Source organism: Rhineura floridana, chromosome 11 (genome assembly GCF_030035675.1).
Source record: "Rhineura floridana isolate rRhiFlo1 chromosome 11, rRhiFlo1.hap2, whole genome shotgun sequence".
NCBI classification, from domain to species: Eukaryota; Metazoa; Chordata; class Lepidosauria; order Squamata; family Rhineuridae; genus Rhineura; species Rhineura floridana.
The window spans coordinates 50,729,640-50,755,560 of NC_084490.1; the positions used below are offsets into that span (position 1 = coordinate 50,729,640).

Genomic DNA, 25,921 nt, shown 5'->3' on the forward strand with positions numbered 1-25,921 from the left:
AAATCTCCTGATGATTGTCCCCAGCGGCTTCATATAGATATTAAATAGCATGGGAGAGAGGATAGAGCCCTGTGGCACACCACAATTGAGAGGCCAAGGGTCTGAAACCTCCTCCCCCAATGCTACCTGTTGATGCCTGTCGGAAAGAAAGGAATGGAACCACCGTAGTACAGTGCCTCCTATTCCCAATTCCTCCAGGCGATGTAAAAGGATACTGTGGTCGACAGTATCAAAAGCCGCTGAGAGATCGAGGAGGACAAGAAAGGTGAATTCTCCCCTATCTAATGCCTTCCTCATATCATCAACCAGAGTGACCAATGCTGTTTCAGATCCATGTCCAGTCCTGAAACCCGATTGGTATGGATCCAAATAATCTGTTTCATCCAAGTGTGTCGACAAGGATGCCGTAATAGAGTTGTGTCAAGGCTGGGTTGACTCATCATGGGCAGCAGCTGAGGTGAGCCAGTAGCCAAGTCTCAGAAGAGTCAAGGAATAAGCCAAAAGCCAAGATCAAAGAGGCAGTCAGAACTAAAAGACAAACCAAAAGGCAGGACTAAACAGAGAGCCAAAGAACAAGGCAAAGCTCAGGAAATCTTTGTTGTTCAGGCAAGGCTCCAGTGGAACAGAAGGATCCAATAGCCAGCTAGGCTCATTCTAGAAGATACTTCTCTGTGGCTCATCATCTGTAAAAGGTGGGAATCCTTTGACAGAACTATTGTTCAGAACTGAGTGGTAGCCCATAGACTGAGGCCACATCTGTACCATATATTTAAAGCACTACTATACCACTTTAACAGTCATGGCTTTCCCCAGAGAATCCTGGGAAGTATAGTCTGGTAAAGGTGCTGAGTGTTGTTAAAAGACCTCCTATTCCCCCTACGGAAAAAAAATTCCTATCGTTCCCTGGGAAGAGTTGATTGTTAAGCCACTCTGAGAATTGTAACTCTGTGAGGGGAAAAGGGGTCTTCTAACAATTCTAAGCACTGTTTCCAAAGTACAGTTTTGTATACATAATAGTGCTTTAATGTGTGGTGTGGACGTGGCCTGAAAAATCCCTACCTGATATCCAGACCAGGGTCACAACCAAACAAGCATGATTAAACTGAGGCTTCTGATAGCTTGATTTTTGGAACAAGCACTGAATTTCTTAAAGAAAGTCATGAGAGCTGGGGCCACTACCAACTTTGTGTCCAAGGTGGGAAAGGCTAGTGTATCTGAGGAGAATGGAAGCAAAGTAGGGTCACACAATACAAAAGGGAGCAGGGCTCCTGAGCTTTTAATAGTTGTTTGTTGTTGTTGTTATGTGCCTTCAAGTTGACCATGACCTATGGTGACCCCATTTAATCAGCGACCTCCAAGAGCATCTGTTGTGAACCACGTTGTTCAGATTTTGTAAGTTCAGGTCTGTGGCTTCCTTTATGGAATTAATCCATCTCTTGTTTGGTCTTCCTCTTTTTCTACTCCCTTCTGTTTTTCCCAGCATTATTGTCTTTTCTAGTGAATCATGTCTTCTCATGATATGTCCAAAGTAGGATAACCTCAATTTCATCATTTTAGCTTCTAGTGATAGTTCTGGTTTAATTTGTTCTAACACCCAATTATTTGTCTTTTTCGCAGTCCATGGTATGCGCAAAGCTCTCCTCCAACATCACATTTCAAATGAGTTGATTCTTCTCTTACCCGCTTTTTTCACTGTCCAACTTTCACATCCATACATAGGGATCGGGAATACCATGGTCTGAATGATCCTGACTTTGGTGTTCAGTGATACATCTTTGCATTTGAGACCCTTTTCTAGTTCTGTCATAGCTGCCCTCCCCAGTCCTAGCCTTCTTCAGATTTCTTGTCTCCATTTTGGTTAATGACTGTGCCAAGGTATTGATAATCCTTGACAAGTGCAATGTCCTCACTGTCAACTGTAAAGTTACATAAGTCTTCTGTTGTCATTACTTTAGTCTTCTTGACTTTCAGCTGTAGTCCTGCTTTTGTGCTTTCCTCTTTAACTTTCATCAGCATTTGTTTCATATCATTACTGGTTTCTGCTAGTAGTATGATATCATCTGCATATCTTAATTATTGATATTTCTTCCTCCAATTTTCACACCTCCTTCATCTTGGTCCAATCCTGCTTTCCGTATATGTTCTGTGTACAGATTAAACAAATAGGGTGATAAAATACACCCCTGTCTCACACCCTCTCCTATTGGGAACCAGTCGGTTTCTCCATATTCTGTCCTTACAGTAGCCTCTTGTGCAGAGTATAGGTTGCGCATCAGGACAATCAGATGCTGTGGCACCCCCCATTTCTTTTAAAGCAATCCATAGTTTTCCATGATCTACACAGTCAAAGGCTTTGCTGTAATCTATAAAGAACAGGGTGATTTTCTTCTGAAATTCCTTGCTTCTTTCCATTATCCAACATATGTCTGCGATATGATCTCTGGTGCCTCTTCCCTTTCTAAATCCAGCTTGGATGTCTGGCATTTCTCGGTCCATATATGTTAAGAGCCTTTGTTGTAGAATCTTGAGCATTACTTTACTTGCATGGGATACTAAGGCAATAGTTCGATAATTACTGCATTCTCTGGGATCCCCTTTCTTTGGAATTGGGATATTTATTGAACACTTCCAGTCTGTGGGCCATTGTTTAGATTTCCATATTTCTTGAAAAATGTTTGTCAAAATTTGGACAGATTCAGTCTCAGTAGCTTGTAGCAACTTTGTTGGTATGCCATCTGTTCCTGGTGATTTGTTTCTTCCAAGTATTTTAAGAGCAGATTTTACCTCACATTCTAAAATTTCTGCTGAAATACCTTCTTCTAATTAAAGGCACCACCCTAAAGGCAAGGGCTGTGGTAACAGGGCTTCTTCTCTTGGTCTTGTACTATAATTAAAACTCAAAAAGAAAAAACTATTAAGACTGATTTCTCTGTAGTTTAGATGTATGCTGGATGTTTTGATGAACTACTTAATAATAAAAAAAGAAAATGGCAATAAGGGGTAAAAAAAGAGACACTTGCCCTGCTATGATTAATTTCTTCCATGCTTGTTTTGGTTTGGCAAAACCTCCTGGTCCTAGTTCCCATATCCTTTTGTAAGTAAGTTTAAGTATGCGTAACTGTAATTATTCTTTCCCTGTTTTCTGCTGTGTCCATTTCCTACTCCTTCCTATTTTATCTTAGGTTGTTTTCTGGATTGTAGGCCCCTTGGGGTAGCGACCTATCCAGTCCTGCTTTACAAAACACTATGTCTATGGATGGCACCATTTCAATAATTAATTAATATTTTTTGCAGTTCCACCCTGGCACCCTTGCAATCAGCTGCCTCCCAGTGTTGGTAATACTTGTGCATTCTGTTGTAATAAATGTATGGTTCTGTAGTAGTGTCTTTCTCAAATCATTATAGCAAGTATTTTTGAATGGGCTATACCCTTGGGTTTTAGAAAATAGGTTTGAAAGTGTTTGTTTGTGTGGGTTTTTTTAAACATTCTATTCTACCTTTTTTCCATCATAGAAGCCAAGTTGGTGTACAGGCATCTGCTTCCCAGGAGGTTATCCAAATTACCAAAAAAACCCAGCCTGAGTTGTTCTTGTACTTGTAACAGTAGGTTGATTGTGTGATGATAAGCTTTAGCACCTGCCAGTGTCTGCTCTCATCAAGCTGCGGACATGAAGGATTGTTCTATCAATGGCTATTAGCTATAGTAGTTAAATGGATCTTACATGTTCAGAGGTAGTGTACCTCTGAATACCACAGAGGGAGGCCATCACCTTCCTACCTGTACCTTTATTCTCTCCTGTACCTTTATTACATGCACTTGTTGATAAACATACATTCAGCAGGTGTACCTTTAATACATCAGAGCATCTACGTTCTGGCTCCTAGATCACAACTTGTTAATGAGAAACATTAAAGAAAACAAAAATCCTGAGAGGGAAAGCATCATTGGAAATCCCTCCCTCCTCAGTTAATACAAACTGTGTTGATTTATAAATTAAATGAATATTAGAGTCAAGCTTTTAAATGAACGCTGTACAGTAAATCTATTAATAACGTGTTCACTCTTAAATCTTAGAAAGTGTGCTTAATCTTGTAGCCTAAGAACTACAACTCCCAGCAGTCCGTGCGGTTTAGGGGTTAATCCCAGCCAATCCGTGCAAGGTTCTTTGTTAGGTGCAAAGATGGCGGAATCCAGGAACTAAGACAAATGTGTTCCTTTTGTACTAGAAAAGAAATTGGTAAGTGTCGGTTGTGCATTCTTCCCTTTTAGGGATCAGGGATCAAAGGAAATAATCTAGGTGCACTGGGATTTTAGTTTCCCCCCGCTTTAGCTAACCAGGTGTCCGTCTCAGAGCTGGCTGTAGAACCCAGGCATCCTAATCTCTTACCTTTGTTTCAATTCCCGGGTAAGTTATATTCAGTTTTGCGCGGTCTTTTTATTTATTTAAGTAGAACCCACGTGGGCGCCGATGTATTTAGAATTTAACAGCGGAATTCAGTAACGTGCGCTCGGTGTCCCACTGAGTTCAATAGTTTCTCCCAAGTAAGCGTGTTGAACATTGTAATTTAAGAATATGCACTCAGGATCCCGTAACAGATCATGCACGTGTGTATTAAGTGACTTGAATACGTATTCTTATTTAAGAGTATGAAAAGTGTATTGCTGGCTTAGACCAAGTTCTAGCATTATTTATTTATTTGTAAGAATCCTTGGTGGTCCAATAGAAATTACTTGGTGGTCCACTATGATTGGTCTTCTCTCAAACTCTGTTCTAGTCTACATGATCTTAATAGATTTGGTTTATTAAAAAAGTGTACTGTGTGGACCTTTGTCCCTGACATGGGACCGCAGACCCCTGGCCCCAGATAAAAGAGGAGAAGCTGACTGTGGTTGTTCAGAGGTGAGAGGAAGTTATTTCATATCATTTTACTTGTCTTAGGCTTCAATTAACAGCAAGCCATGAAGATTTGGGCCAGTTCATCCTTTTTTTTTTTGTAAGGTAGCCTAAGATTGACCCTTAGACACTTGATTGTACGCCCTTTTGAAGTCAGCAGAACTTATTTCCAAATAAACATGATGCACAGGATTGGATTCTCAAAATGTTTTAAGTGTTCATATGAAAATGTAAAGTGGGAACTAATATGTTACCATATATCTGGCACACACAGTGCACCATCAGAGTTCATGGCTCTTTACAGAGAACAGATTTCTTCCCTGAAGAATTTACAGTCTAAAATGTGTCTCAAACATATGCTCATTAAGGAGCCATGTGGCTCTTTGAGTGTGCTTTCAGCAGCAAATGCTGGATTGCCACTACAAAATGTGTGAAAAGACTCCTGCTTTCCAGCACTTAGCAATTGTAACCTGGTGTGCTGGGCTGTTTCTCGCCTGTTCTGTATATCAGAATCTTTGCCTATGTGTGCTTCTCCTAATCATGTTATATGCTAAACACAGTACCTGACAGCTCCACAGGTTTCCTAGTAAACTGTGGGCCTGATTAATAAGAGGCGTAAGACAAGCTCTGCTGGATCAGAACAAAGTACCAACTAGTCCAGTGTCTTCCTTCCCAAAGTGGCCAACTAGATGCCTTTAGGAAGCCTACAACCTTGGCTTGAAAATAATAACTCCTTCCTGCTGTTGTCCCCTTCTAGCTAGCGTTCAGTGGTATACTGCTGAAACATGGAAATTCCATATCGCCATCATGGCTAATAGTCATTTTTGTCTAATCCCATTTTAAAACTATCACCACATTTTGGGGCAGTGAGAATAAATTAATTTTTCATTGTGTGATGAAGGACTTAAGTTTGTCCTGAGTTGACTGCAACTCAATTTCATTGTTTGATTGAGTTCTAGTGTTATGGGGAACGGGAAGGGGATCTCTCTCCACTCTTTTCACCATGAATAATTTTATAATCATTCTCCCCCTTCATTTGCTTTCTTTTCTAAAATAAAATCCCAAAACATTTTACTCCTTTCTCCTGGGAAAAGTACTCTAACCACTTCAGCATTTGGGTTGCCCCTTTCTGCACCTTTTCCAGCTGTAGAATGCCTTTTTTGAGATGGGCTTAACAGAACTGCATACAGCAAGGGTGGGGAACCTGATTTGGCTGTTGAACCAGATCCTTACCTCCTATACCCCTCACGGCATTCCAAATGTGACAGGGCCACAACAATATACTGTATAAAGACATTGCAACACTGGCCATTTTATTTTCATTCCCTTTTCTAATAACCCTATCATGGAATTTGCCATTTTCGCTGCTGCACACTGAACTGACACTTTCATTGGACAAGCTTCCACAACCATACAGTCTCTTTTGGGGTTTGTCATTGCCATTTCAGACCCTATCAATGCAGGGCTGGCTCCAGATTTCTGTGGGCCCTTGGACACAGGGTATCAATAGGCCCTTTGTCCTTCCCCTCTCAAACTACACTTCTCTACCCTCTTGGCCCCCACCCCTTTAAAGTAGGCATTTGAATCCTGTTCCTCTGTGCACTTGTCCAACATTCTAACCACTACACCACACTGGTTTTCTTTATGCTATTTGTACTATTAACATGGAGCCTGGGATGAAGAGTTGAAACAGGTTCTGCGAGCAACCTTTTATTTATTTGTTTTATTTATTTATTTAACAGGATTTATATACTGCTTAATTGTCAAAGCTGTTTACATAAAACATTAAAAATATAGATAAAATCAGATTACTCTAGACATGTGGTGCCACCACAGGACATTACAACTATACAGCTGCCGAAATTAAAGATACACATAGGAACTTCCTAGTGATTATTGTAGTGTGAGGGGAGGGAAGAAGAGATAATAAATATACAAAAGCCCTACAGATCTGAACTAGGGTTGCCAGGCTCAGCACCTGAGACTGATCCTGTATCTTTAGGAGAAGAGAAAGTCAGCCAAGTGCAGGTGTTCTTGCAACACTATAATGGGAAAAACCACAAGGTGGAATTCTCCCTTCCCCCTGCACAACTTTTAAAGATACAGAAGACTTCTTGGAGGCTGGGCCTGGCAACCAAGAGGTCTTCTGTATCTTTAAAAGTTGTGCAGGGGGAAGGGAGAATTCCACCTTGAGGTTTTTCCCATTACGGTGTTGTAAGGACACCTGCACTTGGCTGACTTTCTCTTCTCCTAAAGACACAGGATCAGTCTCAGGCCCTGAATCTGGCAACCCTATTGAGAACACTAGAAGCTGGCCTGGCTTGGCCTGTAAAAGGAGAAGGAAATACGTACACACGATAGAGGAAAGGGAAAATAGAATGGCATCATTCAGCGTTTTCAGACAGATACACACACACAAAAGACTTCACTGCCCACTCCTCTCTCACCCCTGTCGGATCACTGGGATGAAGCGAAGAGGGGAGGAGAAGAAAGGAAAATATTAAGAGCTGATTTTTTTCTAAAAGGGTTTTCAAATGACAGGAAAGATCTAAAGTAACTAGCTCTCCCCTTTTTATTAAGGATCCAAAGCCATTCCCTACATGGGGTAGCAGCAACTTCCCCTTGCTGTTTGCTGCTCTGATAAACACAGAAGCAGAATTGACCCTCTGCTCGAATCCCCACACAGCTATGAAGCTCACTAGGTGAGATTGCACCAGTCACTGCCTCTCAGCCTCAGAGGAAGGCAATGGTAAACCCCCTCTGGCTACCGCTTACCATGAAAGCCCTATTCATAGGGTCGCCATAAGTCTGGATCGACTTGAAGGCAGTCCATTTCCATTTTTTTCTCTGTTCTTACTCACCCATCTACCCACCCATACCCACCTACCCTACTCCTTCTTAGTTTGGTTTCTTCTCTTTTGAAGATGCTGCCATGTAGAGAAGGAAGAAGAAGAAAACATTCCTTCTAATTTTTTCAGCCCAATGCTGCTCCCCCTTCATCATAGAGGAGAAAAGCCTTGGTAAAAGATGCTGCCACCACCTCCACTTCCTTGTCCCTTTTCAATCTGGACTGGCTTCTTCCTGTGTGCTGTGTTTGGTGGGAAGGTGTGCGGTGTAGGGTCTATAGAATGGGAGTGATTTAGATTGAATGCACAGTGGCTGCCTGGCGTAAAATTACCGGACATAGAATGCATGTTGAGTCATTTTAAGCTGTGCAGCCACTATGCATGCAAGATGAATCGCTCCTATTCAAGAGAGCTTACACCACACACCCCATTCAACCCAAACCATCCAGTCCAGGAGGGAGGTGGCTAGTAGGTGGTGGTGCAGCAGCTTTAGGTCTGGGACTGGGAAGGGAAGTGTTCAGAAGCAGTAGACTTAACTAGCATGCAGTGTCTGCGCTTTTGAACTGAAGCAATTTGGCGCCTTTGTGCAGCAGCCGCCAGCCATACAATTATCCAACATGCAGTGCCCTGAGGGGCCATTGGATATTGGTTAATTTTACAGCAGGCGGCTGCTGCATGCAGGACCCCAGTTGCTCCAATTCAAAACTGTCACCTATCCACCCACTGCATTAGGTCCAGACTCTTGGTGGGGAGGAGGGCAGCTGGTGAATGGGAGCTGTGCAGCTGGTAGGGCCCTAAGAGCTTGTGGACCCTGGGCCAGTGCCCCATCTGGCTGCCCCTTGCTGCCGGACCTGTATCAATGCATATGTGACAGTAGGATAGTTTTGCCCCAATGTACATCACTGTATCCTTGCTTACATTGAATCTCATTTACCTTTTTTTTTGCCAGTTCACCCCGTTTGGAAAGATTATTTTGGAATTCTTTGCAGTTTGCTTGGGATTTTATCATCTTGAATAATGTACTTTCGCCTGCAAATGTGGCTGCCTTGCTGCCCACCCGTGCTTTCAGATCATTTATGAATGTTAACAGCAGTGATCCTGATATTGATCCTTCTGGGGGCCTACTTCCCTCCATTGTGAGCTGTCCATTTACTCCTGCCTTCTAATTCCTGCTGTTTAATCATTTACTATTTCATGAGAATACCAAGTCCTTATCCCATGGCTGCTACATTTACTCGGGAGTCCTGGGTAAGGTATGCAGAAGATGGCCATGCTCATATCTCACGTTAACCATGGATTAGCATGACGTGAATGTTCCTGTCTTCCTTTCAGGCGTATGTGATCCCCCTCTCCACTCACTGCCTCCTGCATGGCTGGGAGGGGGCATTTGGAAGTTTTTCTCTATTTCCCCATAACTTGTCTTGTCATTCAACTGAGGGAGGGGTTCATCACTAACTATGGTTAGTTTCAAAACAAGCCAGCTTCACACATGGGTTATGAATCTGGACTTGTTGAAAGTAACCATAGTTAGTGTTAAACCACAGTTCTCAGTATGGATGCAGTGACAGGGATGCAGAGAGTAAAGCTTCCAGAGTCTTCCCCTTGGCCACACAGGGGGAGAAGAGTGGAGGGAGGAACATGCAAGCATGGGAGGAGGCCAGGCCTGTTCATGTCCTACTAAACCAATCCTAGTAAGATCGTGTAATGTAGACCAGAGATTAGGAAAAGATGACTCGTTGGACCACTAGCCAATTTCCACCGGACCACCTAGTGCTTTCTATGATTCTTGCAAATAAATAATGCTGGACTAGGTGGACCTTGGTCTAAGTTGAATCACTTGATGTCAAGTGACATCAGATCATTGGCAGGTGGATGATGCTGACCTACCTCTCAGTGTGGCCTGCAGGGAGTGGGGGATGGTTTAACATGATGTGCAAATGTAGTCTACCTGTCTAGTTGGTCTCAGTAGTTCAGTATTGTTTCTGGGTCAGGCAAATTTGACCTGTAAAATAGAATGGTGGGATTTTCTAAATATCTTTTGCTTTCTGTAGCTCAGCTCTGCTGTTTGTTACAGAAAGCATTAGAGTTGACAGGCGATCTAAACTGTATTTCTTTCCTAGACCTGGGAGTATAAACTAGGAATTCAGGTTTCCCACTTTCTGTACCACCCACCCTAAATTACATGCTGTGCTCTATCATACAAAGAATGCAGGACTTAACTAGCACCATTTCAGATTTGCTGTGTTTGTATATCTGTGTGAGATTCAAAGCAAGGTTCATATTTTTGATTATTTGGAAAATAAAATTGCAGAGTAGCAGTGTATTTTAAGCAAAGGAATTATGCATTTGGTCATCAGTAAGTAAATGGTCTGCATGACATAATAACTTAGGCTGCAGTCCTAACATCCAACATAATGGGACTTAAATTCTGATTAAAAACATATATAGGATTGCATTGTTTAAAACCAGTGGCTAGAAATGGTGGTACTCCTGAGAAATAATGACATATTGTCTGAAACTCATAATCTATATTATGAGTGCATGCGTGTGCCAGTAGTGGCCAGTGAGGTGGTACAGATGGGGCAGTACTGCGCTCCCGGTTTCTGAATGTGACTGACTGAGAGGGAGAGGAGTGAGCCGTGGGAAGCTTGGCGCACTGCAGTGCTCAGTGGTGGAACCAATTTGGTGCATCTGTCACCATGCACTGCACCATGCTGAGCTCCCTGTGACTTGCTCCTCCCCCCTTGGTCAGCGGCAGTAGTCTGTTGCATTTGGAAGCTGGGAGAACAATGGTACTACTGGTGTGGTGGTGGTGCTGCTATTATTATTATTATTATTATTATTATTATTATTATATGCTGCCCTTCCTCCCAAAGGAGCCTAAGGCTGCAAGCAACAAAACAATAAACACATCTTAACAATCAATTCCAGTACAGATACAGACCAGGATAATGGTCTCTGCCTAAAAGTTCTGTTGAAAGAGGAAGGTCTCCGATAGGTGCTGAAAGCCAACAGAGATGGTACCTGTCTAATATTTAAGGGGAGAGAATTCCAAAGAGTAGGTGCCACAACACTAAAGGCTTGATTCCTATATTGTGTGGGACAGACCTCCTGATAAGATGGTATCAGTAGGATGTTCTTGTCTGCAGAGTGCAGTGATTGCCTAGGTATCTTCACTAATAGGCAGTGGTAAGAACGTGCCTGTAACCAACAGATATTTCTATCAAACTTTAAAAAGCAGGGAAATTGGGCCGTTTTAGTGAAAGCACCAGGGGAGCAGGAGACCTGATCTCCTCAGTGAGATGTTGTACTGCCTTACAAATTTGTAAAAATGCAAACACAATTTGGATTGGTCTTTCACAGTCCAGTCCACTTCCTGTGTAGCTTGGAAGAATTTGGCATTTTTACAAATTGTAGGGCAGTATAATATATGTTGGCTATAGGTACATTCTTAAACTGCAAGTTGTGTGGGGGTTTTGCCTATTAGTGAATTTCTTTCCTTTTTTATCTGGGAGCTATAAAATGGGATCCTGCGCAAGTTTGCTGAGAATGGAGTGATCATTTACATGATTGAGTTCAGTGGGATTTACTCCCCTGCAGTCATGCTTAGAATAGGTGAAATTGACCATGGAGGAGTGAGTGAGTGCTGGAATGGGAAAGGAGAGAAGGTTGGAGGGGACAGGGAGAAGGGGAAGGAGGGGAGGGGAAAGGCAGATTTTATTATTTGCATGCTTATTGAGTTCAATGGGATTTACTCCTGTGCAGTCATGCTTAGGATAGGTGAAACTGACCATAGGAAAGTTGGAGAAGGGGGGGAGTTGGGAGAGGAAGGGAGAGCAGAGGAGGAGGGGAAGGGGGAGAGAAGGGGCAGAAGGGAGAAACTAGGAGGGAGGGGGAGGCAGGTTCGATCATTTGCATGCTTATTGAGTTCAGTGGGATTTACTCCTGTGCAATCATGCTTATGGTAGGTGAAACTGACCTGGAGGAGAGACAGGTAGTTGGGGAGAGGGGAGAAGGAGAGAGGGGGGAAGTAGGGAGGGGAGGCGATTGGGTGGGTGGACACTGTGCAGTGGGAAGCCCCTTCCTTTCCAAAAGGAAAACATTGTTAACAATATCATTATTTTTCAGGGTTTCCCCCACCTTTTTAGCAGACACGTAGTCTCCCACCCTTATTTAAACCAAAGCTTTCCCTGGCCACATCCACACCAGACTTCTCTGGGAAGAGGAGCTGACTGTTAAACCACTCTGACTGGCCACTAGAGCTCTGTCAGGGGAATTGGGCGTCTCCTAACAACTCTCAGAACCCTTCCAAAATACATTTTCTGGGAGAAGCCATGACTGTTTAAAGTTGAATAAATGTCTGACGATGGCAGTCAAGCTATACCAGTGCAGAAATGGCAATAGCTGTCTTACAAGCTGAAGCTGATAAAAGGGACTCCTGGCCACTGAGGTCACCTGGACCTCTAGCAACAGAAATGGATCCAGGAGCATCCCCAGACTAGGAATCTGCTCTTTCGGGGATAGTATGACCCCATCCAAACTGGGCAGTTGACTAAATATCTGGACTTGGGAACCGCCCACCCACAGCACCTCTGTCTTGCCAGGATTCAGTGTCAGTTTGTTGGCTGTCATCTAGGCCACCACCAAGTCTAGGCACTGGTCCAGGGTTTGTATTGGCCTGTTCTGATTTGGATGCTACAGAGAAATATAGCTGGGTCTCATTAGCATATTGATGACACCTTGTCCCAAATCTAATGGGAAGGTGGTGGAGCAGGTGGTGGCAAAGCAGTTGCAAGTGCACTTTGAGGAAGCAGATTACCTTGATCCATTTCAACCCGGCTTCAGGCCTGGACATGGGACTGAAACGGCCTTGATCACCTTGGTGGATGATATGAGGAGGGCATTGGATAGGGGCGAATGCACCTTCCCCATCCTCCTGGATCTCTCAGTGGCTTTTGATACCGTTGACCACGGTATCCTCCTGGACCGCCTGGAGAGGCTGGGTATAGGGGGCACTGTAATGCAGTGGTTCCGTTCCTTCCTCTCTGATAGGTACCAGAGGGTGGCACTGGGGGATGAGGTCTTGGACCATGGCCTCTCACTCGTGGGGTACCACAGGGTTCCATCCTCTCCCCGATGCTGTTTAACATCTATATAAAGCTGCTGGAGATGTGGGCTGCAATGTCATCAGTATGCAGATGACACAGCTCTATCTCTCGTTCAAGTCTTCACCGGGGTTGGCTGTGGAAACCCTGTCCAAGTGCCTGAAGTCGGTGAGTGGCTGGATGGAAAGGAATAAGATGAAGCTGAACCCTGACAAAACCGAGGTACTGTTCGTGGGAGACAAGAGAAGGCTGGGGGTGTTAACATGGTGCTTAATGGGGTACAACTGCCCCTGAAAGACCCAAGTCCGCAGCCTGGGTGTCATTCTTGACTCCCAGCTGCCCATGGAGGCTCAGGTCTCGGCTGTGAGCTGGGCGGCATTGTATCAACTCCATTTGATACGAAGGCTTCACCCCTACCTTCCAAACCATCTGCTCCTATTGGTGGTACATGCCCTGGTTTCCTCTTGCCTAGACTACTGTAATGCGCTTTATGTGGAGTTACCCTTGAAGATGGTCCAGAAGCTGCAACTGGTACAGAATGTGGCGGCTCACCTGATTAAGGGTAGCCGCCAGTGAGACCATATTACTCCAGTGCTGAAGGAGTTGCACTGGTTACCAATTGCTTTCCAAGCCCAATTCAAGGTGTTGGTTTTGACCTTTAAAACCCTGTACGGTTTCGGCCCAGTCTATCTGAAGGAGCGCCTCCAGCATCATCAAAGTTGCCGCCCAACAAGATCAGCCTCAAAAGACCTTCTCTCCGTCCTACCAGTTAAAACAGACTGGTGAGAACTAAGGAGAGGGCTTTTTCAATCGTGGCACCCACTCTATGGAATTCCCTCCCAAATGACATCCGCCATTCCCCCTCCATGATGAGCTTCCGCCGGACCCTGAAAACCTGGCTCTTCAGGCAGATCTTTGGGATGGGTTAGATTTTAGTGTTATTGTTGGAATTTTAAGGTTCTAATGTGAATTGTATGTTTTTATGTTGTGCGTTGCCCAGAGTGGCTGGACAACCAGCCAGATGGGCGACTAATAAATTTAATAAATAAATAAATAATGACCACTCCCAATGGCTTCATATATATGTTAAACAGCATTGGGGACAAGGTGCGTTATATATGAATGATTGTGAATGCTTCCCTCCCTGACTGGGCTAGCATCCCACCAGCACTGCCTGCATTTCAAATATAGTTTTGAGAAGTAGAAATAGAAAGTAACATCTCTTTGTCAGGAATGCTGGGCTGACAAATAGGATCTGGTTGGTTACATCTCTTATTTGAATGTCAAGTGCTGCTTCTTGAGGGAGTAAGCTTGCTATAAGCCAAATGATTAAACAAGATGAGGCCAGCATATGGCATACTGCAGGAGATAAACCTGGGTTTCCCTAGCCAACACTCTCAAATCCTTGTGCAGCCAGTAGGCACATGGATGGCACTGAGAAAGTGCTCTCTTTGTCTAAAGCATCCATGAATTACCCTCTGTGTGCTAAAAAAAATTCAGGTTGTTTAATAATAACCTGTAGTGTTGGAGACTTGAGAGGGACGCATAGCAATTTTGCTGTGTCACGCTTTTTATTTTTCTTTCAGGATAAGAAGATGATGAAAGTGGTCAACCTCAAACAGGCCATCCTCCAGGCTTGGAAGGAGCGGTGGAGTGATTACCAGTGGGCCATAAACATGAAGAAATTCTTTCCCCGCGGGACCACATGGGATATCCTGAATTTAGCAGGTCTGGTTCAAAGTTTGTACAAATCAGAAGTGTTTAGTTGTGTTTTTCCTCCCCTAACATTAACTTTGTGACCTATGAGCAACAAACTGCAGCGTCTATGGTTTTTTGACAGTGTGGATGTTAGCGTTTGACTGCTGAAAGTGTCGCAGCTGCTGCGGTGGTTTCCAGTTCCTTACAGTGCTGCATTAAATCAAGTAGAGTTACTTCAGGAAGTTCCATGTTAGAGATGATGCAGGTGGTGCTGGGGATTTGGAGTAACTACAATTTTACTCCTAGAAAAAAATTGTTCTGTAGTTTGGTTATATATATGCTCCCTAAAGTACTTTAGCAAGCTGATAGCTACAAAATATGAAATGGATAAAAATAATCATCGTGCAGCCTTTTTCAAATGCCTCATCTCTTCCTTCATGCCCTGTGCTACCTGCACAGGTAGATGTTTGTGTGCATCTTTTGTTTTCAGATTTTTTAAAAAAAATTAATTGTATTGCTGTTTTTGTTGTTTGCTGCCTGTGTTCCTTTGGGATAAAGGACAAGATAGACATTTGATAAATAAATAAATATTGTGTGTGTGTATTGGGTCAAAATATAGGGCAATAAAATGGCTAGATCGCACTGTAATTATGCATTCTGAAGTTACAAAATATAATTAAGTTGAATGGAGTACCATGTAACTGAATATTCTGGATTCATTCATTGTTTTATATTTTGTACTTTGAGATTCATGTTGGGCAATTTTGGATTTGTTTTGAGAGAGGCTGCTGCTGATATTACTTCTTCTTACTCACATTGTGAAAATGCATGCAGATAACTTGACAGATACTGCTTTGCCAGATTTGTGTTTCACCATTCGCACAAAGAAAGAATGCATATCCAGAAGTATTTTCTGACTGTACCTAAATATCAGCATTCAAATATAATACCAAACCATGGTTTGGCATTATGAGCAGCCTAGTTTGCAGGCAAATTATGGTTTGTGCAAAACAGCAAACTATGATTTATGCCAGAGATGGGGAATTGAATCTAGGTGGTGGGCCAGATCCTAAAATCCCCCATTTCCTGCAGGCCACACTGACAGATGGGTAAGGCTATCCACCTCTCAGTCAGCTGTTGTTGCATGACATCAGGTGGTTCACCCTTTGCAGGTGAGGCTTGTTCAAGCTGCACATGCAAAGGAAGATTTTTCCTTTGGTGCCCGGCTTGAATTCAAGCCATGGCTGCAAAGGCTTATATCTTTGCATGTGCAGCTTGAACGAGCCACACCTACAAAGAAAGAATTGGGAGTGTATTCCCAAATCTTACTTCCCATCTGTAAAGAATGCTTTTGATTGAGCATGTGGGTTCCCAGAGAGGAGGTTGCAGCTGCTGCACTCCTCCCCCAGTCCTACTGCTGCTGTGGTACCCAGAGCTAGGTGTTTGGCTTAGCTTGTTGTCTGAACCTGAATTCATGGCTTGTCTTGCTCCATATAAGCCATGAGCTGTAAAGCACAGAACAAATATTGGTTACAACTTGTAGTTTGTGTGAAGCAAGGCAAACCACAAGCTGAGGGTCAGACTGACATGCTAAGCCAACCCATAGATTAGCTTGCAGCAGCAGGCCTGGAGGAAGAACAAAGTGACTGCAATCTCCTCCCTGGGAACCCTCCCACTTGTGTGTTTGTGCTAAACTTAGTGTTATGTGTAAACCAGCTTATTCTCAACTCTATTAAAATTGCCTTTGCTTAGGCTCTTGCCAATGTATTAACTAAGGTTTTTAAGTGTTTTTAGTGCTTTTGTTTGCCGCCCTGGGATCCTGCTGGGAGGAAGGGCAGGATATCAATCAAATAATAAACAAATACATAAACAAACAAATAAAGTTTTAGTAGATTAATCAATTGATTAATAAGTAGAGTTTTGAGAGCGAGGTTTCTAGTTGTCTTTGTGGAGCAAGATTGAGTAGTACAGAGTTCTACGTCATACTGAAGTCATGCTTAAACTACAGAATAAACGTGTTTTCAAATAAGTCTTCTGCTCTCATGGCTCCCAAGTAGGGGGCACTGGACACATGCAGTTTAAAGGGGGTAGGGCTTCTATAACTGAACTTTCTCATTAAACTGTAACTCAAGGTTTATGAGGAAATACAGGTAGGCTTTGGATGTAGCAATCAACCATGAATTTATTGTTATGTGCATGATCCATGGGCTTGTGTGCTCCCCACTTGGCTGTCCTCTGGTGTAGCTTTGTGGAGGTGATTAGAAGTCTTTGGTTCTGTTTTTAATTAACTGCGGTTTAGTGTTTCATCCAAACCTGGACAAACTGTGTTTTAACGTTAGCTGTGATTTATTGAAACAAGCTAACTATGAAATTCGAACTACAGTTTGAAGTTGGCTTATTTCGCTAAACAATAGTTCAGCTGCAGTTTGACCAGGTTCAAACATAATGCTAATCTACAGTGTGTTAAAAACGGAATTGAAAGCTTTTGATCGCCTCTTAGCTGATACACCAGAGGGACAGGGGATATGGAAGGCCAAATTTCTCCTAGATGCGTTCATGTACTGATAAACCATAGTTAACATCTGAATGGAGCTGCAGTGAAAATTGAACTAATTTCAGATTGATTCAATTTTCTAATGCCATCTTCAGTCCACTTGAAACTCCCATAATATTTCTTTCTAGGTTCTAAGTCTAGTAGACACCGCCTGCAGGTTGTCATAAGTAGCTTCATAACAATAAGGACTAAACGTTTGTTCTCTTGGGGAGAAAAAGTCTGCAATACTTGGAATTCTGCTATATTATTGAATTTAGTGTTATCACTGTCCTGTAGTTTTCTGAGCTTCCCTGTCTATTGGCTGCTGTTTGCATTCCTCTTCTGCTATAATCTTTTTTTAAAAAACCAAGATGACACTTTTATGGTAATTTTAGTACTTTTTCTTGTATGGTACAAGCTGTGGAATTAAGTTTGCTCAGCATTTTTTTTAAGATTGCAAAGCTTTTAAGGCTGGGATCTGTTCTGTTTAATTTTGCAACATACCATGTGGATTAATAATGGGATATAAACAACAGCGATCATCATTAATACTCCTGCATGACTGCTGGAGTATTCCAGCTGAGCCACAGAAGATTTTGGCTCTTTGTTTGGACACAACAACTTCATGTCTCCATAAGTTGTGGAAACTGTCCACCCCACAAAGGCTGTGGATAACTGTAAAAGGCTAAGGTGGGTGCCTTTGTGAGTAGCTGTAGTAGCCGATAAGGAATAACCATGGAGTTGACACTGATAACTCTCAAGAGGTCATAGAAGATGGATGTGAGGGGTATCCCCATTGGATACTGGAGGGAAGTCCTCATGCTGTACATGACTTTGGGTAGCTGTAGTAGATGGAATTGTGAGCAGGTTTAGTGATGGCTGAGGCAACACTATGAAGTGCACCTTCAAAAGAGCTGTAATAAATTGGACCTTGAGTGGGACTACTATTGGGTTGGCCAACCATAAAAGGGAACAACTATGGTGTCTGTAGCGGTTGCAAGGAGCAACTCTGTGTAGTGTTGTAAGCAATAGAATTAGAGGTAGGCTGAATAACTATTAAGGATAGCCATCACCATTGGTTAGGCCTATTTTATTTTATTTTATTTATTTAACAGAATGTATATACCGTTTGGTTGTTGTTGTTGTTGTTGTTCTTATGTGCCTTCAGGTAGACTACAACTTATGGTGATCCTATGAATCGACGACCTCCAATAGCATCTGTTATAAACCACCCTAAGTTCAGGCCTATGGCTTCCTTTATGGAATCAATCCATCTCTTGTTTAGTCTTCCTCTTTTTCTACTTCCTTCTGTTTTTCCCTGCTTTATTATCTTTTCTAGTGAATTATATCTTCTCATTAGGTGTCCAAAGTATGATAACCACAGTGTCATCATTTTAGCTTCTAATGATAGTTCTGGTTTAATTTGTTCTAACACGTAATTATTTGTCATGAAAACCCTATGAACAGAACAGTTTGATTGTAAAAACATACAAACTCTGAGCTGTTTATTGGAATCACTAAAAACAGTTAAAAACAAGTAATTAAAAACATATTAAAAACAACTAAAACAGCAGTAAACTAAAAAGATTAAAACACATCAGCATTGTGTGTCTGGATAGACTTGCCTAAATTAAGCAGGTGCCAGGAAATACAACGAAGGCGCCACCCTGATGTCAATAGGCAGGGAATTCCAAAGTGTAGATGCTGCCACACTAAAAGAACAATTTCTTACAAGTGCAGAGCAAGTATTGTGTGGCATCTGTAACGGTGCCAGTTCTACAGATCAAAGCAGTGGAGTGGCACATACGGGGTAAGGCAATGATTGCTAACAGTGGAAGCGCTTCACAGCTGGAAATTAAATAATTCAGCAGCTGTTTGGGGTAGCCCCCCCAAAAAATAGTTGCTGTGGGTGTGGTTAACTGTGAAGGTGTATAGTGTATGGATTGTCAGCTGCCTTGGGCAGAAGCTTTTGGTTATTATTTATCAAGCAACTCGTGTTAGGTTTTAACTTCTTGAAATCCACATAATAACTTTTAGCTATTTTATAAATAATAACACTGACAACCTTTGAGTACACTGTGGATGTTGATGGACGTAGGGCGTGTGTGTATGTATGCTGGTGGGCTAATGGGCCAACCACACAATAGAGGATTATGGCCTTTTTCGGACTGATTATGAAAGGGGAGAGAGAGAGTAATTCAAGTGCAGACTGCAAAATGGATTGATTTGGAGAATCTTCCTCTCCTGAGCAGATACTCAAATGATTAATTAAAAGCTTGACTGAGCAGATAAGACGTGTGCTGCCCCTTTCCATCTTGCCAGATTTGGCATGTTGGCAAACTCCCACTGGGAAATACATGGCAGTGGTTGGTGCTCATTCTGCTGAGAGATCTTGTGTGCCAGTTTTCAAAAGTTCCTCCCCACCATACCGCCTCAATCCTAGGAAGTGTCTGCACACGCTGCTGGTTAGCAGAGCTGATGGCTGAGAAGAGTGTGTTCTTTTCCCATCTGAGGCTACCAAGGTCATGCAAAGGTCATTGCATTGTTTTCAGCAAATTCTGTGCATGGGGAGGGTGTGTGTGGTCGTGGTGTCCATTTCCTACCCATGTGGAATGATGAGTTACCACTTTCTTGCATTATTTGCATCCTTTGGCAGCAGCAAAGGAGTAATATTATCTCATTTTTGCAATTCCTGAGAGTTCGCCACATTTTGTGCGAGACCTTTACCTGACTGCCTTTATCCTTCATGAGGGCATATGCACATTTCCCAGATTGAATTTCTTTTCCCTTCTCTTTCTTAATTGCAGAAGCACTTCTTGAACAAGCCATGATTGGCCCATCGCCAAACCCGCTGCTCCTGTCTTACCTGAAATATGCTATTAGTTCCCAGGTAATAATCCTGTTGTAGAGTTTTTCATCTTCAGAGGGCGTAAACATGTTAATAGGACAAATTACAAGTTTCAGTCAGGAGATCTATATATCCTTATTTTTTTTATTTATTTTTTTGACAGCACCAGGACCAAAGTCTCAAAGCAATGTTTTCTTGCTCTTTTTCTTTCTGATATACTTGGCCAACTTACTATTTTTTCTTATTTTGCCTGATTCTATAGTTCTTACTCTTTTGCATAATTTATTCTGTTTTTGCTAAATCTTGGGGGAAGGTCAGGGCCGGTTCTAAAGGGCAGCCAGGTTGGGCACTGGCCCAACAGCTCCTGGAGCTACAGGGGGCCCCTCAGCAGCCCCTTTGCTCACCTTCTGTGATCTGCTGCCCCCCACGTCTCCCCACTTACCTGTCTGCTGTCTTTTACCGTTGCCCTTAACAAAGATGGCGGCCACGGTTTCCCTAAGGTACTGAAGCCCCTGCCGCCATCTTAGTTGATGGCAGAGATGCACGCATGCATGCCATCAACAAAGATGGCGGCAGAGGCTTCATCCCCTTAGGGAAACCGAGGCCGCCATCTTGGTTAATGGCAATAATAAAAGACAGGAGACAGGTAGGTGGGGGTGGGATAGGTTGCGCAAGAACACGAATGCGCACGCGCACACATGCCGGGGCCCAGGGCAAGCTGATGCCCAAGGGCCCCGGCATTCCTGGAGCTGGCCCTGGGAAAGGTGCTATACAGGGGCACTGAAACTTCTCTGTATCACTGGAAATCTTATTCAGCTACTTCTCTGGCTTCTGAGAAATCAAAATAAGTTACTCACATGCTTTTAAGCACATCTTTGTAACCACAAAGGCTAGAAACCTTTTTTTTTTTAAAGTAAAATGTGCGAGGTAGCAGAATTCTGTGCCCGGTGTAGTCTTTATATCTCTGTCTGTCTGTCTATAATGAATACTGCCCTGCTCTGTTTCAGGAGTATAAAATGATATGAGCAGATTCTATTACCAGAAGCCTATGGTGTACTGAACTATCTATCAATTACTATCCCACTATCCTGTGTAGTCTTTGATGTTATGTTTTTGTTTTCGATGCTATGTTATGTTTTAGGGATGTTGTTACAAACCATTGGACCAAGCAGAAATAAACATGTTTAAAAGCAGTTGCTACTAAGAATCTGAGGCTCTGAAAGAGAATCTTGGGATATCAAGCTCACCTCCCAAGCTGATGTATTTTCTCACATAACATTTTCCAAAGCAAGAATGGCAAATGGCATTCTCCCCAGCCCTTTGCTGTAGCTACAAGAGGCGCTTGGCTTTGTCCATATGAAATGCTTGCAAGTCCTTGTCGCAGAGAGAAGCTTTCTGGTTGCTTTTTAACTCACATCTTCCCTTCTCTAGTTGCTCACTATAAAGTTGATGTGAAGCAAATACGTCATCGCCTAAACATGTCTGTTTAAATTTGTGCAAGATCAGTGCTCGAGCAACACATTGTGTCGCTGTTAAGTGACCTTGTCACCCCCCTCCCTTAGCGGTCAAAATGGCAGGTCTTATTTGTGGGTTTGTTTGCTTAAATGTTATATTTGTCTAGTAACCATTTCTTTCTCTCTCTCATTTACAGATGGTGTCTTATTCTTCTGTTCTGATGGCCATCAGCAAGGTAACATTCAAGCATTTCTTTCTCTGTACCTAAATCTTGCTTTCTTTCCTAATTCGCCTGGTAGAGGGATCTATTTGTATTTGGGGACTGCAGAACCTCACTGCAGCATGGTATCTAATATACAACCAGCAGCTTTTGTAGACTCAGGGGAATCTTTGGTCTCACACCAATAGCATGTTTCCAGCTTTCATAGTTGTGTACAACATTTTGTTACTATTGATGGCTGAAAACTGTCTGAATGTACAAGTTGGCAGGTTTTGCTAAACTGAAAGTTTGCGAGGAGATAGGGCTTTATTCACATGGTAGCATTTTCCCAGTTGATGTCTACCTTCTTTTTCAGGCTTGTACCTTTCCCATGAAATTTTCCCTTCTTTCCCAGCCCTACACAAATGAATAAATATAGAGTTCATAATTTAGTAAAAAATAAACATATGTGTGTTCAGTTGCATGATTTGTTACCATTTTGGAATCCAGGGCTTTTTACAGAACTGGAGATTTAAAAGATTTCCAAAGCCCTTGCTGAATTGGAAAAAGAACCCATATTGGCCAGTATTCTGAACCTTAACAGGCAGCAGATCTGTACTCAGCCCTTCTGCTCAATAATCATTGTAGTCTTTCTCACCTCCTACTTGAGATCCCCTAACTGCAACTACCAATAGTTGAATTTGGACTTTCATATGTAAAAGGATCCTTATTACTGCTGTTCTTCTGGATAAGTGTAGGCTGAGTAGAAGCTGGCAGAGAAAAATCAGCAAAAAATCAAATGGTACACAAAGAATGAAGAATTAAATACTTTTAGCATTTATTTAATAGCTTCTTTTGGCGGTTATTAAAGAATTTGTGAACTGGGCCTAGTTAAAAATGTATGCCTCGGAGGGGTGTAAGTCTTTTTGCACTGGATTTCCTGTTGCCCTCTCTTCCCATGTTTTGCACCAAGAAGGCTCAAAATCATTTCTGGATATCATTAATTGAGAACCAGGGTAAAACTCAGTCCTGACCAAAACCAAGGTGCTAATAGTTGGTGATTCAATAAATTGGAGAAGTGATGTTTTGTCAACTCTGGATTGGGCTGCAGTCCCACTTAAGGAGCAGATTTATAACTTGGGGTTGGGGTCTGTTACATCCAGCCCCTCTTTGGATGCTTGAATTGCATCCATGGCACAAAGCCCCTTTTCACCAGCTAAAGCAAGTGTACCAGTTATGGATCCTTCTTGGCAGAGAGAGCCTTGCTACAATTATCAGTGCTCTTGCAACATCCAGGCTAGATTAATATAAAGCATTATACAAGGAGCTGCACTTGAAGATAGTTCAGAAACCAATTGGTTCAGAACATGGCTGGAGTCAAACCATTCTGAAAATATGCTCTGGTTCTGGAGCATTACTGGGCTCAATTAAAGATACTGTACTTAAGTGTGAAAACTCTATACTGCTTGAGACCAGGGTACGTAAAGGCCTATTTTCTCCAATATGAACTTGTCCAGACTGTTAAGGTCTGCATTAGAGGTCCTCTGGATGCTGTTGTCAAATGAGATTAGGCAACTGGTGACCAGGGAGAGGGACTTTTCACTAGTGGCGCTATGTATGTGGAATGCCTTTTCTGAACAGGTGAGGGAAGTACTAATGCTTTTAACATTCAGAAGATAAGAACTTCCTGCTTCCATGTTTTTTAGTAGCTTTTAGTTTTAAAGCACTTATTACTGGATCTTCTTAACTGCCTGATTTTTTTAATCATTTTTTTTTCATTGTAAGCTGCTTTGTGTGTGCTTAGAAATATTTTAAATAAATGAGCTATAGGGCCTTATTTAAATTCCAGTTTAGCCATGGACTGAGAGCTAAACTACATATTCAGATGTCATGTGGTAACTGTACCTCTTCAAATTGAAGGCAGTGAACAAACAATTCTGGGTATGAAGAAAATGATGGTGTCAAGAAGAGAGGTCCTAACCGAGCTCTCTTACCAGTATGCTGTTTTACTATGTAAAGTGAAAGCTTGTTGTTATTTTTTTTTTTTTACATGAGGGAACATTTAAAAACACCATCCTACAGCTGCAGACAATCCCTAGTAGTAGTGCTTTTGGAGAGTCTAAGAAGTGGTTTTGCTGAAAATATAGATTTGTCCTTAGACATGTACGACCATTGCATCCTGGTCTATAAAATCACAACAATAGCAGTCTAACTCATAGGGAGTTATGAGGCAGAATGTGAAATGGAAACTGGAAGCCTGTGTACACGTGTTCTGCTTAGGCTAGTGAGCGTTGAAATCTCTGCTTGACCATAGTTTTGGTGCTATTCAGCATTTGCTTTGTATCATTTCAGAAGTGTTAAGAATGCTTGCCAGTTTTATACCAGTTCTACACTTAGGGGGAATCCCTTCTTCCCTGCCCAGCACATTAGATTGCAGATACTGGCACATGTTTAACCATTTTAAAGTTATGTTGACATAAGCCTGGTTCAGGTGTACCTGTGTTTATGAGGACAGGTGTGTGCTTCTGGCTCCCATGTTACTTTCTGCTTCCCCCCACTTGCATTTCTCCCTTCTCATAAGAAGAGCCCTGCTAAACCAGACCAAAGGCCCATACTGTAGGGCCCTGCTTTACGGCGTTCCGCTGATGCGGCGGCTTTCAATTAGGGAAAATTCCCCGTTTTAAAGCCGATTTTGTGCTTTTGCGGCATTTTTGCGCAACGTGACCCATTATAGTCAATGGGTTCTGCTTTATGGCGATTTCCGCTTTATGGCAGGGGCCTGGTCCCTAACCCGCCGTATAAGCGGGGCCCTACTGTATAGTCCAATATCTTATTCTTGTGGTGGCCAGCCAGATGCCTATAGGAAGCCTGAAAGCAGAACCTGAGCACTTCTCACGTGTGATTCCCAGCACCTGTTATTCAGAAGCACATTGCCTTTGATGCTGGTGGTAGTACATAGCCATGATAGCCAGAGCTAGCCTTACCCTCCATAAATTTGTCTAATCCTGTTTTCAAGCCATCCAAGTTGGTAGCCATCGCTACATATTGTGGGAGCGATTTCCATAGTTTGACAATGTGCTGTGTGACAGCCCACCTACTTTTGTCTGTCCTGAATCTTCCAACCTTCCGTTTCAATGGGGGGCCTTGAGCTCTAGCATTATGAGAGTTTTCCTCCAATTTCTTTCTATCCATTTTCTCCGCACTATGCATACTTTATGCAGCTGTATCATGTTCCCCTTACTTGCATTTTTTTTTAAACCAAAAAGGCCCAGATATTGTAATCTTTCCATATAGGGGAGTTGATACATCCTCTTGATCATTTTGATTGCGTTTTCTCAATCTTTTTGTAGCTCTAACAGTTTCCATTTTGTAGTTGTTGCTGGTGCTAAATTAGTTTAAGCAGCACAGCAGAGAGTAACAGCGGTTAGAAATGTGAGTGTGCCAGCGTGTGTGCACGTTTACCTAAGAAAGCTCCTGACGAACTTTTACCCTGCATCAGGATCACTGAGACTTGAGACTTAGTAAAATAAGAAAAGCTACTTTATTTATAGAAATACATTGTAGTTAGAAAGGCATACCTAGTTCTAACTAACTAAGATGGAGGTGCAACGCCCAGGTGTGGGAGTTGACCCCATGGCTAGGAGAGAGCGAGTGCAGAAAAAAGGGTGTCTCCCCTCTCCCAGACAGTCAGAGAAGAGGGGGCAGAAGGAGGAGGGCCAAGTATGCTTCCCTAAAGACGTATCAGTCTAACGACGGAAGGAAGTCAGTCAGAGCATCACAGGTAAAGGTAGTCAAGCCTATCCATCTGGAGGACCCTAACTCTATCTCCCTTCTGGAGCATAAACAAAAGAACAGAACAGGAGTTGCTCTTCCCCACTTCCAACAGTAGTGAGGTGAGGTGATCTCCATTTTTAACTAATAATGGTTGGCATTATGCCTCCACCTATGTTAGCAATAGTCACTAGTTTGGTTAACACTAGTTTGAAATCAGGTTTTCAAGATTGTTGGCGAGCCCTGGTTAAAAATGCCAAGGTTAGCATTAATCCTGGTGCAGATAGCAGCATTGAAGGGTAAGGGAAAATTGAGTGGCGAGGGAAGGTGTTATCCTGAGGGGTGCTCCTGCTCTCTTAACTATGATTAAACTATTGTAAAATGTTACATCTGCACTGGAGCTTAGATCTTGAGGTTTGGACATGTCAATAAAACATAATGGGAGCAGAGTTGGCTCTTTATGCCATTTGTTAAATCACTATCTTTTGGAGCTGATTCATGCTGAGCAGAGCACAGAGTATAGACTGTACCACATCAGATGTACATGCAGTTTCTTACGTGGAAGTCATAT

The 25,921-nt window shown here is 42.6% G+C and overlaps 1 protein-coding gene across 5 annotated transcripts in view; it reads left to right on the plus strand.

The window, feature by feature from the left end:
• Positions 1–4,123: 4,123 nt before the first annotated feature.
• MED24 (mediator complex subunit 24) overlaps positions 4,124–25,921 on the plus strand; it is a 66,713-nt gene continuing 44,915 nt past the window's right edge. For 4 of the 5 annotated variants that reach the window (XM_061588758.1, XM_061588760.1, XM_061588762.1 and 1 more), the window contains exons 1-4: positions 4,124–4,238; positions 14,433–14,574; positions 19,885–19,967; positions 21,577–21,615. In XM_061588758.1, coding sequence (XP_061444742.1) covers positions 14,442–14,574; positions 19,885–19,967; positions 21,577–21,615 — 255 coding nt within the window. In that variant the 5' untranslated portion in view covers positions 4,124–4,238; positions 14,433–14,441. The other variant, XM_061588759.1, reaches the window with a different exon arrangement.